Below are 14,253 nucleotides of genomic sequence, written 5' to 3' on the forward strand. Positions count from 1 at the left end.
GGGAATTCTGACATCTGGAGAGTGTGCGTTTCTTTGTGACTCACTAAGTTTTGGATTAGAATATTACAGGTTCCCCGCACCTGAGAACACGCCGCAATAATTGGGGATAGATGCACAGCTGGGATGCTGTCTTTTGTGAGAGTGTGTGTGTGTATGTGTGCTCTTGTGTGTGCGTGTGTGTGTGTGTGTTTATATATAAATATTCTTTCCACTATTCCTCCTTGTATAGAAGAAAACCTGGACAAGGAGGAATAGTGGAAAGAGTGGTTTGGGCTTCCGGTAGCTCTACCCTGGACCGCCCTTTAATCCTGCCGGTGTATCCTTGACCGGCATTGGTGGAGTTGCATATATATATGTATATGTATGTATTATGTATATATATATATATATATATATATACATATATATATATATATATATATATATATATTTCGCTCGAACTTCTCTCAGTTGACAAGAAAAGAAAGCAGCACTCAAGGAAATAAAGATTGCACGGTGGTTTATTTTCGGGGAAAAAGCACAAGACGCGTTTCGACGTGAGCCTTCGTCAGTGTGTCACTCGTGACATGCAAACAGCAAGTTAATAAAGTTTTTTAGCAATCATTAACACTGACATAGGACTCAACCCTCATACGCCGATGAGGTCGCCATTTTGGAGTGGTGTTATATCCAATAAGGGGGTGTAACAATTATAGAATGTCATTTGATTGTGACGTTCAATGAAGCCGTGGATCGGCTAGTGTCCTATGTACAAAGTGTCTACTCATAATTCTTGCATTAAACATATACTGAGAATAACAATGCAGTTAATTTAAGGAAAATGTCACAATATAAATCATCGAAATTTATCAGAATTATATGTTTTTTTGATTTCTTAGAATCATAGACGTTCATCAGGCTCTATTTACAGTCAATGTAATATTCAGAAGATATTCAGAAAATATCAAAAACGACAACAATAATTAATGGATATCAAAAGCACATTGTGCAAGTTATTTACATTGTATCTATTGTTGATTCCATTCTGATCTGATTTCGAAAGTAAGGTAAGCTTATGTTGTTAATCGCTTCCTTCTTATCATTGATCTAAAGTATAGTAGATAGCCTTCGCCTTTCAAGATTCTCTATATATACTCATATATACATATATATACATATTTACATATCTTGAGCCCTGCAAGAGCTATGTAGATGGTAAATAAGTGCAGGGCAAAAGACAAGAGAGATCTAACTATGCAAAGAGAAGTGCAAAATATATACATGGCAGTCATACAGTACGTGGCATATTAAATCATATATATATATATTGTGCTACCTGATACACCTTTAATCCATGCAACTTCGAATGAATTAAGACATGATCATTTTGTAAATGATTAATCAATTAACTTTGATTTTTGTTGGCTTTCATAAATAAGACGAGAATTATTATTTTTGGCAGCAATGAATTGCAAAAATACATCGTGCTAAGATGGCCGCTGTGAAAAGTGCAATGAGTGTGATGTTTTGATACCGTCTTCTATGTTGATGTACTAAATGACGTCAATACGTTTAAAATGCTTCTTCGCAGTGGTTGTGGTAAACACTGACGAAGGATTATTCCGAAACGCGTTTGTTTGGCTGTGTTGTTTGCTGAATAAACAACGGATTCAACACCCTTCTGAGTGCTCTACTTTGTGCTGAAAGGATCGCAGAGTTTCTGATATATATATATATATATATATATATATATATATATATATATATATATATATATATATATATATATATATATATATATATATATATATATATATAATTTCAAGCACACTCTTTTACTTATCAATTTCTAATTATGCTTGCAATTTCAGTCATGAGGTTTTCCTTCAACTTCAAGTACTGGGCCTCACCATGCTTCTTTATCTCTATGTCAACAGGCTGCACTTTGAACTCAGTGGTGGCTCTTTGTCTTTTTTGTTATAGTTTAATAATAGTATTATTTTACTGTCCCAGCTGCAGCAGTTGAATATCTACTTCTAAGGGACATTGAACTAATAAAACAGAAGCTGTAGGAAATAATGACTGAGGTAGAGTTTCTCCATCTCTGCTGTTCTTGAAGTAGCTACTAATTTAGCCGCTTAGTTTTGTGCTTGTGTTTTTGGAAGAAAGAATATCCTCTCTATTCAGATATGGATGTGATGTTATGTGTTATGTTACCTGGGGGTTTGAACTCTTCTTTTGGAAGTATGCACTAAATGGCCTTCAACATTTCTTTACATAGCCATCAACTGTAATTACCTGAGATTTAACACTCTATTTCAAGTGTTAAACGTTCAGTAATTAATATCATCTGGGAAAAAAAATTCGGAATCAGTTTGGAAACGTTGTTGGTGATAATGATTGCCAGATAAAGCTATTTTCTGAATTTTTCATTTAATGCGATTCAATGCTAAGGAACCCTGCATGTTCCCCAACTACTGCATGTTAGTCAAATAGAGATGATTTTCTTTTTTTAAAGTCAAATCAGACTTCAAGTGATGTTTATACCTGTTATTTCTGCAATGCTGTCTTGGCCTTCTTTAACACAGTAATGCAATTGAATTCTGAAAACTGGAGCTATGACCCATTTCTAAAACTTACCGACAAGCTCTGGTTTCTTATTGGTCATGATCTGGTAGAAGATATGGTAACTCCTCTCGGCTGAGAGCTGAAATGTTACTCTAGACTTTTCTAGCAGATCTGTAAAATAAAGCATCAATAATAAAGAGTACTGCTTATTTTGGGTCATGTTTGATGATATATATAGATTTTAGAGTCAACGCTTACATGTTTCTATATCTGCAGAAGCCAGTTTTCCTGTAGTTCCAAAATGGATTCTGATAAATTTACCCTAAAGGGTAAATAGAGGCAAAAATAAATTCAAGTTTTTATTGGTAGACAGCAAATGACTCTTTTAAAGTGAGAATTAGGAAGGAAGTAAATGAAGTTGGAAGTCTTACGAAACGAGATGAGTTGTCATTCCTCACGGTCTTGGCATTACCGAAGGCTTCCAGCAGCGGGTTAGCCTGGATGATTTGATCTTCCAGAGTTCCCTATTGGAGGCAAAGTTTCAGCATGTATGAAATTGCCTGGCATATTGGGAATCATGAGCAGCCTGAGTAAAAATGAATTAAACATAATTTACAAACCTTGTTGGCCGCGGCAGGGGCCTCTTTTTTCTTATCAGTAGCTACTGCAATTGTTGCAAAGTACTGGATGACACGCTTGGTGTTCACAGTCTTCCCTGCACCAGATTCTCCACTTTAAATAAAATCAGAAGAATTATTGGTCATGTACATTGTCATGTTACACCATAAAACGTACTTCTTGCAAAGGACTTTTTAGCAATATGTGATTTACTCACGTGATCAAGACGGACTGATTTTCACGATCTTTTTAAAAGAAAATAAATACATGTCATTTTTGGGTAGGCCATGATGAATTTGAAACAGTGCACACAATTTAAATCAAAACCTTACCTGTCAACATGAACTGATAGGCATTATCAGAGATGGAAAAGATGTGAGGTGGGGCTTCCTGGCGCTTCTTGCCTCTGTAGGCATCTACAACCTCAGCGTTGTACACCGGCAACCACTTGTAAGGGTTCACGGTGGCACAGAAAAGACCAGAGTAGGTCTGTAAAGGGAAACAACAAATTTAGCTGATAGGAACCATAATTTGGTAGTATCTAGAAGAGAGTTTCTACTTTGACATGTTTTAAGCATTCCCAATTATCTTTATTGGTTACCTTTCATTTCTATTCCTTTGCTAATATCACCACTACCCTGAAGAGTATGTGATTACTCCTCATTGTGACCTGATAGCAATCCAATCCATTATAGGATCTGCCACTATGGCTTGGCATTTCAGTGATGCCAGGATCACTTCCATTCCCACTGTGATATGAAAGTTATTCCCCACACCAGTTTTAGCCAGCTCCTTTCTTCTCCAACTTTGGTATGCATGATTAACTTTGCGCTTCGCAATAGTAATCTATGCCTGTGGAGTTTCTTAGAATTTTAGTAACCAAGACTATAATCTTTCTGGCACCTTTGACCTATCTGAAGAAACACTAGTGTTTAAATTGCCCGTTTAGCACTGGCGGCAAAAAAGAAATGCAGAGTCTAGCTTGGGTTTAATCAGGTTTGCAACATGAGTCATTAACGAGGGTCAAAAGGAAGTCATAGGGCAAAAGCAGAAGAGTAAATATGTGTTTAATGATAATGAAACCCTGAAGGTGGAGCAGTGGAGAAACTAGTTTTATAACAGTGCACTTGGGTCCTTACCGTAAGACAAAACAACACATATAAAGAATGTCACACAGATCAATTGTGTCAGTTTCTTTACATGCACAGAGTTGTTTCACCCCTTAAGAGGTGATACATGTCATACACTGGTCATTGAACGTACATGGCCCAAATTAGAAAGCTTTTTTTCCGTAAGGGTGATTTGTTCATAAAATTCAGGAGTAAGTTACAACTACGTCATGAGTATGTCACTCCTACTGACAGAAAAATCTTAGTGCAAAAAGCAAGCAGTGCTAAAGTGTCACTGATTTGTACTTACGTAGATCATCCAGGCTGCATATCTGTCAGCGAGGTTAAACAGCACGGAGGCTTCATTCAGATGGGTCATTATGACCATGTCTTCAATCTTGTCGTACTTGGGAGGATTCTGAGGGTAGACTTGGGTGTCTTTGACTGTTACAGACTAGGAAGAAAGAAAGACAGTCAAAGATGAAGTTGGAGTTGAGCAGAGATGTCTGGCTGCATTATGGTGCTAGGCTTGTTTAGTCATTGTTGGTTTAAGACTCTTTTTACCCTTCCATCATCTGTCTTCACAGTGACTTTGCCACCTTCTCGGGACGTGATCATTCCCTTAACGAAAAGTGCTTTTTCATCATCTACGAAGCAGGAGTTCTTGGCATCAAAGGGCCTATTCTGAGCCTCCAAGCGTTCTTTGTCAGACTTGCGCAGGTATTGTGCGGCTGGCCCAAACACGGCCATTTCTGCATCGGAAGCCATGGCTGCTGGCAATTACTAAAGTGGTTAGAAAAAAGATTTCTGTCATGCAAAGACAAAGGGTGCTTTATTGTCACAAACATCACTGAAACAGGTGAATGTAGTTTATCCATTTAGCACCCTCACATATTGCACTTTGACCATAAAGAATAAGTAGATCGTGAATGACAACAATCTTTGAGCCTCCATTTTAGGTGCTCCGGCTCGAGGCAGTGAAGATTTTGAACCTGTTGTTCACAAGTGAAATATTTGTAATGAGTCCACTTTACTAAAATACAAGCACGTTCAACACTTACTGACAACGTCCTAGTCATTTGTGCAGAAAGTCGTGGACTTAACAGGGCTTGACTTGGCACTCAAGGGGCACCACGAGCGGCACTAGGGCGGCCGGGTGCAGAGTATCAATGTTAGCCAATGGGGCTAGGGGTCACCTTGGCTAGGGACTGCTCATATGCAGGACACTCAGACTAACTGAGTGACAGAGGGCGTTTTTACTGGCTTGTCAGGAGCAGTGAGGATTCTTGCTTTAACATTAAACTTTAGGTGCAAGCACTACATCAGCAGGCTTAGAAGCAGTAACTCTAAGGTTCATGTATGCTGCTAGAAGGGATCCAATTCCCAGTCTGTGCTGCACAGAAAGCAGAAGAAAGCTATCCCTTATTCCATATGAAAGGTATTGTGTGCATGCAGCTCGTTGAGTGTAAAGAGTTAAAACATTCTCAGTATGTCCTCCCCTGCGTGCCCCTTAAAATCCGTTTGCAAAGTTTACACCTGTTATCCTAATCCCAGTAAAGCGCCCCAGAAGACACTACATACCTGTATTCTTTCAAGACATTGATTCGTGAAATGGACTTAAGCAAGTAGATCTCATCAAGCTACATACACATTCTGTTGTTACTGGTAGAGGTAGGGTAGGCAACCCTGTTTGAAAAGATCCTTCATGCCAGTAAGACGTAGGCTAACTCTTCCTCTGTGCAAGATGTAACCTCTTCCCTGCACCGTTTGTAAAAAAACATGAATGCTGAGCGGCTGAATAAAACATTGTGCTCACATTCCGTATAGCTACAAGAAATAGCCTGTAACCATTTGCTTTGAATTCAAATAATACAGCATCTTACAGTCTAACATGTCTGGCTTCCAGCGAAAGGTCCTGTAATTCTCTTCCAGGGGATTCTCATCAATAGTCATAAGCATTAGAATATTCCCGCCCATGCGCTGGAATATTCGAATGCTTATGACTTTGATGAGGATACCCCTGGAAGAGAACTAGGATTACGGGTAAGTAACTAATCCTTTCTGTACTTCCAATGAACCTTTATTAGTAGTCAATGTGAGAGAACAATCCTTTTTCTATGTACCCTGATCATGGAGTACAGCTCGGTGGATTTCGTACCATTCTACCGGATTCTAACGACATGGTACTTACTTACTGATTGTTTGTCTGCTTTCCTTTGGTGCAACTCAGCGCTATGTATTTAAGGCAAGATGACAACCAGCTTTTCACAGATCTCCTTCATAAATGTATATGGCATCGAATCAGAGACTTTACCATCTATGGTTGATCAATCTACCTGCAAGTACACTTTCTAACCCTAACCAGAGCACCTTTCTCCAATCTATATACTTACAACTACACACAAAACCATTATATAAACACACACGAAAAATAAGGGAAGCTTACAGTCAGATAGTGAACCTGTTCTGTATGTTTTAAGTAGGTGCATTGATGTTGCTACTTTTAAGTGAACACAAAATAAGTTTTTATGGGTTTTTCACATGCTGTACCACACGTTTTTCGTGTGGGTATGTGTGAGTGTGTGTGTGTTTTTGTTTCGGTGTATATGCGTTGGTCTGTGTAAGTGTGTCCTGCCGATACGTGTTTGGTAACTGTTGAGTATATGAAGGAAACGTGCTCTACTGTTCCTTTGCATTGTGGCCTGTGCTGCTTCTGCGGCATAGCTCACTGTAGTGTGTGTTAGTGAAGTATAGTAAACATATTTTCTCTATTTAAAAGCTGCTGCCAGTAAGTGTCCTCTACAGAGACTCATATATTAATCAATTTGCAAAGTGCCCATCCTGTTGGTAAACATAGTGCTTTACTGATGCTCTAGATGCATAGTGGGGTCATGGCAGCTCACACTGATTTTAAAGCAGCACCGACTTGGCCGGCTTACGGGGAAATGTCAGAGTGGAGCAATGGCCTGTCCGTCTCTGCCAGTTGCCACAATTTGAGCCATCAGATAATGTTACCATCCCTTCTTCTACCCAATGCATAGCTGTGTGTGATTTTGTACGTGTTTGCTCTGGCTGTATCCTTCCTCATAGTGGCAAATGGGAGCCCTACCCTCAATTATTGAGTATGGCCAGGTTTCAGTTTGCGAAAATCACAATGTTAACGCTCCCTTTTTGTTTTTAAATTCTTTCCAGTTTTCTGAATACTTGTTGTCAGTTTATACTTATATCTCCCCTCGCCAGTTAGTAAAGATCAGTCTGTAAGGGCGTCTTCAAGTGTCGGATGTCCTTCAGTATTAACTGGTTGTCCAACAATGTAGAAGACAGTTTAAAAAGCTGTGTGGATATGTGTACCAGCCCCTAATAGAAACATGTTTATTACGAATTATCCTCAATAATGAAGGTCTACTAAGTTATTGAGTTGAATGTTTGCAGTTCTGTAGAGGGGTGACACCCCTGAAAGCTGTGTGGATATGTGTACCAGCCTCTAATAGAAACATGTTTATCAAGAATTATCCTCAATAATAAGGGTCCACTCAGTTATTGAGTTCAATGTTTCCAGTACCTTGGGGGGGTGACACCCCTGAAAGCTGTGTGGATATGTGTACCAGCCCATAATAGAAGCATGTTTATCAAGAATTATCCTCATTAATGAGGGTCCACTCAGTTATTGAGTTCAATGTTTCCAGTACCGTAGAGGGGGTGACACAGTACATGTCTCAAGCAGCCTATAAAGGGGGGGGGGGGGGTCTACCACCACTTGCAGAGTCGCTGCTTTTTGAATGACTACTGGAGAAAGCATGTGTGCTGATCACTAGCATCACTCACAAGCTTGGTTTTTCCTGCCCACACGACAGAGGAGAGTCTGTGCTACTGTTGGACCATCATGTTTGCTTGATATGCATGTATGTGGGGCTGACACAGTGCATGTCTCAAGCAGTCAGTAAAGAGGGGTCTACCACATTTGCAGAGTCGCTGCTGACTTCTGGACATGTCTGCTGATCAGTAGCATCACTCACATGCTTGGTTTCTCCCCCCACACGACAGAGGAGAGTCTGTGCCACTGTTGGACCATCATGTATGCTGGTATGCATGTATGTGGGGCTGACACAGTACATGTCTCAAGCAGCCAGTAAAGGGGGTCTACCACATTTGCAGAGGCGCTGCTGACTACTGGACATGTCTGCTGATCAGTAGCATCACTCACATGCTTGGTTTCTCCCCTACGCACAACAGAGGAGAGTATGTGGACCATCATGTATGCTTGGTATGCATGTATGTAGGGCTGACCTGCCGCTCTAGCGTCCGAGATCTTTGGAGATGATCGTCGTTCCCAGACTCATGGGACGGCTCCTTCCACAAGAGCACAGGGAGCCTTGTACCTGTGCTGGGTGAAGCGTGGACAAGAAGATCTTAGGGGATATTATGACTGGAGTACTCTGACCATATGTGGCAAGTGCTGTTCTGAGTGTTACAGGATCCTAGCCCCACTGAGCTGCCTCTGCCGAGGGCTGGGTGTGGACCCTCCAATGTTTGAAGATTGCTGTTGTGTAACAATGCATAAAGCTTTAGTATTCAACCATGAACACCTGAAGCAAATAATGTCTGACATCCTGTGACTTCATGACTTACCCCTCGATGGAACAAAAGCCTTACCTGACAGTGTCGCTGTGTTACGAAAAAGAAACCTTCACCAGGGTCCCTGGAAGGAAAAGCAAAATACCTGTGTTATTAAGATTATTCACAATTACAATTAGAAATGTAATTTTCTAGTTATAGTTGGTGCCTCACATGAATAAATGACGAGTGAGTGAGTTCCTGAGGGACTGGTTCATACATTGAATGGAAGCTAATGAGTGGGTGACTATAAAGGAGTGAAAGCAGCAGCAGATAAGTGAGTGAGTTACTAAGTGACCAATTAAGGTAGGGACTGAACAAGGTACTGAATGAAATAGTAAGGGGAAAGCAAAGGAAATATCAAGTGGGCAGGTGAGTGAATGGTGAGTGAGTGTTGAAGGGAAAGAGAAATGAAACTAAAGTGCAGGTGCAGAACTCGAGACCTGCAGCTCCTGCACGTCTTACTGCATGCAAAATGACCCACGTCACAGACAAAGTGTCTGCACTTACCCGAAAAGTCTGAAGCTTCAGCACTGGGACTTCATCTCTTCTTATATAGGAAATTCGCCTGCTGATTCAGCACCTGTGCCCTCCCTCTCATGGGAATAAGTCACAGCCAAAGTTCTGATGAAATCCAAGCCACCGTGTACCGTTAATACTAAATATATCTGGTATAATTAAACCTGCCTATTGGTGCCAAGTAGCTCCGAGCTATGATATGGGCAGGGGATTTATGATTTCGAAATGAGAGAGCATGCAGTGTTTGAAGCCCTTTCTGGCTGCCGGACTCTGAATGTCTGAGGCAATATTCTAATAAAAATGGACAAAATGTTCTAACTTTCCTTTAGAGAAGGCTCAACAGAGTTTGGTACTGTTTATTTATATTTATATTTGAGCACATGCTAAAATGTGAGCACAATATAAATGTGTCTCATTAGAAAGGTTACCATGTGTGTGATATTTCTGGCTTCTTTGAATGCACCTCAGCTCTAATAACAACATGGGGCGCAGAGGCTCCATTCTTTGCATCTTCTTGTCACATGGCTGGGGACCCTCTACAACTGAAACTATTCCCTAGCATCCAAAGATGACGTGTCCCAATTAGACTTAAGTACCTCCATTCTATTGGACACTCTGAATGGGCTTTGGGCTCTGTAGTGCCAGGCGTTTCCACTCTGGGTGTCAGACTTCTTTCCCTATCATCCTTACAATATCAAAGATTGCAGGTGTCTTCTGCATGACAAAACATTGGGCACTCTGCCAGCAATGGAAAGTTGGTCCCAAACCGTCTCTGACGTTCCGAGGTGGCGTGTCCAAGCAGTGAAGACGAGCTCGAAGGTGTCACACTGGGAACTCATGTACTATAACTCAGTTTTCAGAGCAACAATCAAGTATTGTCCAGCCTGCATTCTTAGTTACAAAAATCCTTTAACAACAACCTACATGCATAAATATATAAGCAAATTGATGTAAGTGACACAGATTAATAAAGCAACAAAATATGGGGGAAGCTCTTACACTTTCCACACTATTTTCCAAAATACCATTTTTGGGGATCCAACTGATAGTGAATGCTGTGCTTTTGGACATACAATGGGGTACTCATCTCGCACCAAAGCTATAAATGCTAATACTTTGTTCTCGAGCACTCGCCGATAACAATCACAAGGAAAACTACACAGAATAAATGGCAACCTGTTCGGAGTGAAAACAAAATCCTAGCATGGTAAAACAGCGTCTGTGTTCTCTGCAAACCTGATTGTCTCCTTGGGTAGGCTTCGAGTTTGCTGCTACCTGGAAACTTGAATATCTCCCAGTCCATCTGTGATAGTGATACTGAGTCAAAGACTTCATGTCTAGGGAGGCTGACCGCATTATTGAAAGGATATCATGTGGTGTCTGAACACCGGGGTGTTTGAGCGCACATTAACAAACTTTAAACTCAAAGGGCATACCACCTCTTTAAGCTTCTGGATCTGGCTGGTATGCAGTTCCATCGTGGAGGAAGGGAGAGGGGTTGGATATGTGGTCTGCAAGGCAGGGCTAAGGGACCCTCAAATATGACGCAGTAATACTTACCAGGCCACTGACGGTTGGTGATACTGACTTCCCTCCATTCATCGTTTTAGTGGGACCTGGGAAAAGCCAAAGGGGATGGGGAAGGGTGGCTAAAAGTGTACAAGCAAAACAAATCTAACGTTGGTGGAGGGGATGCTAGGAAGAGTCACACTCAGATCACAAGGTAGATTGTTCTTAGACAGCCACCTTCTCTTCTCTGATAAGGAGTAGAGACAGTTCTTGACAATCTGTACCAAGGCTAAGATCAAACACAGTGTGCTGTTCCTAACCAAGGGTAACACCATTTGTGTACCTTAGTGGTTGAGAGGTCAGAGAGAGTGTTTTACTTGTTGGAGCAAAAGAGCTCACCGACCCAAAAGGGTGGCATGCTCTTCATCCTTCAGTTCGCTACTCCTGATGCAAAGCAAGTGGACCATATAGACGGGGTAGGGTGATGTTTATGCCCACGAATGGTATATAGAATGTCATCAGGATTTTGATGGGGATACCAAGGTGCTTGATTCCAGTATGGATTGGCTCAGTTTTAGTGTGTGGTATTATCCATCTACAAAGAACGAGTTATAAAATGTGTACCTTGGTGAGTATACATTTGAGCGATCAAGGTTCAAGATTTTTATTAGAGATTTAGATCTTACAATGAGATCTACAATATATAAGCAGCAATTAATACAACTTTTAAAAAAAGAGCTAAAAAATATAAGAATATTACAGCACATTAATTTATTCAAAGGACAGTTTATCACCTCGATAGCTGCTTTAGCAGTTGCAAATCCATGTTTTTTAAAAAAGGGGTCTTTTAAAAATTTCTATTGATAAACTCTTAAGACAGGACAGAGAATGTTCAATAGTCTGTATACCATTATGGCATAAAGTGCAAATTCTTTCGTCCCAGACTACCTTCTGCCATGCATCTGTCACACTTTTTAATGGTAAACATTTCAAACTACAAAGCATTACACAGCTTTGCACCCTGTGATCCAGGTTTCAGTTCAAATACACTTGAGGTACTGCTGCCTGACATGATTGAGTGACACACTGGAACCAAGATTTTGCGCTACATATAACCATATCATTCTCCATCGAACAGGGTGCTATAGTAAGCTTTAAAAATCTTTTAAGGTGAACATAGCTCATATTCACAATCTCTGATTTAGTCAGGGAAAAGTGCTAAAGGGCAGCTAAAATATTAGTTCTAAACAGACTGGGTGCAGTGGTGGGAAGAAGACATTCCATGGCCATAAGACTCCTTAAAGACTTTTGCTTGGCATAAAGGATACAATACCATCTTAGATTGGCAGCTATCCTCTTATGTAAGTGCTCACCAATTCAAATTCTAGCCTTACGCTTCATCGAGGCCATAGAATTTAAAGTGCAAATAGTGCAGAGGATCTTCCCCTTCACCTTATACATGAAGTGACATTACTTAATATTTATTGACTCTAGAGCATAAAGAAAGGTCGACGAAATATGCATTTTATATACTGTTAGGAGATGATTAAAGTGCCTGTTACCTGATTCTCCATAAAGTGGCTTCAGTGCATCCCTATGAGCATATGGCTTCTTAAATATGTGGGCAAAATGTTCAGTATCAGTCGAATTCTAAGGCAGAATTATTAGAGAACCACTTACATTTGGTATTGGTCCGATGCCTTTTTGTACCGAATCTCATAATCTTGGTTTTATTTGTATTTACCTTCTGGAAGGGGGTTTCTGACTAAGATGACAACATATCTAGACAACAACAACAACAATAACTTTATTCAGCTTTAAAGATAAAACCATAAAAGTCCTACAAACATCAATATACCATCATTCGGGTTACAAATTGACAAATATAATAGGTTCCGGGAAAGCTAAACACATGATAAAAATACATGAATTGCAATGCAGATAATAATTACAGCCTACTCCAGTATTGGAACTTTCATAGATTCCCATAGCTTGTATCATTCCCCGTCGTTGGAATGGGAGTCTCAGTATCACAATATCATAGCAGTATGTACAAAAGAGAAAGAAAAAGGCCTAGGCCTCATTCCCTTTTGTAGCATATCCACCTCTTTTTGCAAAAGAGGCCAAAGCAAATCAACAGCCAATCAGATTAGCCTCACCCCATAGAACCCTCCTGAGAGAACCTCAGAGCCTCAGATTTTCTACCGCACGTTGTGCTAAGGGAGTCTCCTTTAAGCTCTGCTCACTTCAACTCTATTTGAAGATTTGTCCAGCATTTTTCCTTCAGAATTGTTAGGTGTTTCATATGAAATGTCTGACAAGGAGAAGAAAGCCCTTTTCAAGGCTTGTTCCACCTGTGGCAAGAAAAGGCTGTATGTGGAGGACAGGCATAAGGACTGCATTTATTGCCTGTACCCTGATCATAAGGCTACGGACTGCAAGATCTGCCGCACCTTCTCTACAAAGACCCTCCGGGACTGTGAGGGTCGCCTCCTCACTTGGCTCCAGAAGCTGAAGTCGAGGAAGGAAACTCTGTCAAGTGACAGTGAGGATTCATCATCTGCTACCTCTTCCAGAAGGTTAGTCAAAAGGGGTAGGGCTTCCCCTTCACCATCCTCAGAGCGTCCAGTTAAGGCCTCAAAAAAGACCCCTTGTGAATCTGAGAGCCGGAGTCCGAGCAAATCTCCTCACCATGGTGTAAAGGAGAGCGAAGGACTATCTACAGCTACAGCAGTGGTGGAGTCTGCTAAAGCGTTTAAGAATCCCTCTTCTCTAACATCTGAGAAGTCAGAGAAAGGTTCCAAGTTGTCAACGACGTTACAGAAGACTCCGTCGACGAAGGCTTCTAAATCTCAGGTGAGAGAGTTACACTGTCGAAAGGCTCGTCGACGGGAGCGTCTACGACGGTTACAACAACTAGAGTGTCGACGAAGGTGTTGACGACGACAGCGGCGACGCCGATGGTGTTGATGACGGCAGTGGTGACGACGGTGTCGTCTACGAGAATAACTACAATGACAACGACGGCAGGAGCGTCAACGGTCTCGTCAACAGCAGTGTCGACGATGCCCATCTTGTCGTCGACGATTCAATCGTCGACGGTGGATCTTCTGTCGACGACCTCGTCGACGATGGTTTCTCTGGCAACCCCATCGCCGACGGTACCGTCGATGACGTCTTCGTCGACAGAGAGGATTACAATTTCCTTAAAGAGGATAAAGCCGGAAATGACATCTCCAAGGAGGGTTACCCCCTTGCTTGAGGAAGAAGAGGATTTTGATGGGATGATCAGGACTCTTTTGGCTATGCACATAGTCCTTCACAATTGTTAGTGAAA

General features: G+C 41.1%; 1 protein-coding gene and 1 long non-coding RNA gene across 2 annotated transcripts in view; one reads left to right on the forward strand and one right to left on the reverse strand.

The window, feature by feature from the left end:
- The window catches only part of LOC144785853 (myosin-4-like), a 50,967-nt gene extending 45,908 nt beyond the window's left edge, over positions 1-5,059 (reverse strand). Inside the window, exons 1-8 of the mRNA XM_078664697.1 lie at positions 4,839-5,059; positions 4,585-4,728; positions 3,498-3,654; positions 3,383-3,410; positions 3,168-3,279; positions 2,979-3,071; positions 2,806-2,869; positions 2,620-2,718 (exon numbers count right to left, since the gene is read on the reverse strand). Coding sequence (XP_078520823.1) covers positions 2,620-2,718; positions 2,806-2,869; positions 2,979-3,071; positions 3,168-3,279; positions 3,383-3,410; positions 3,498-3,654; positions 4,585-4,728; positions 4,839-5,042 — 901 coding nt within the window. The 5' untranslated portion in view covers positions 5,043-5,059. The remainder of the gene's footprint in view (positions 1-2,619; positions 2,719-2,805; positions 2,870-2,978; positions 3,072-3,167; positions 3,280-3,382; positions 3,411-3,497; positions 3,655-4,584; positions 4,729-4,838) is intronic.
- Positions 1-14,253, forward strand: part of LOC144785854 (uncharacterized) — a 259,329-nt gene that overhangs the window by 25,015 nt on the left and 220,061 nt on the right. The window contains exon 2 of the long non-coding RNA XR_013602048.1: positions 879-1,046. This is a non-coding gene — a long non-coding RNA (uncharacterized LOC144785854). The remainder of the gene's footprint in view (positions 1-878; positions 1,047-14,253) is intronic.

Source organism: Lissotriton helveticus, chromosome 10, assembly GCF_964261635.1.
Source record: "Lissotriton helveticus chromosome 10, aLisHel1.1, whole genome shotgun sequence".
Taxonomy (NCBI): domain Eukaryota; kingdom Metazoa; phylum Chordata; class Amphibia; order Caudata; family Salamandridae; genus Lissotriton; species Lissotriton helveticus.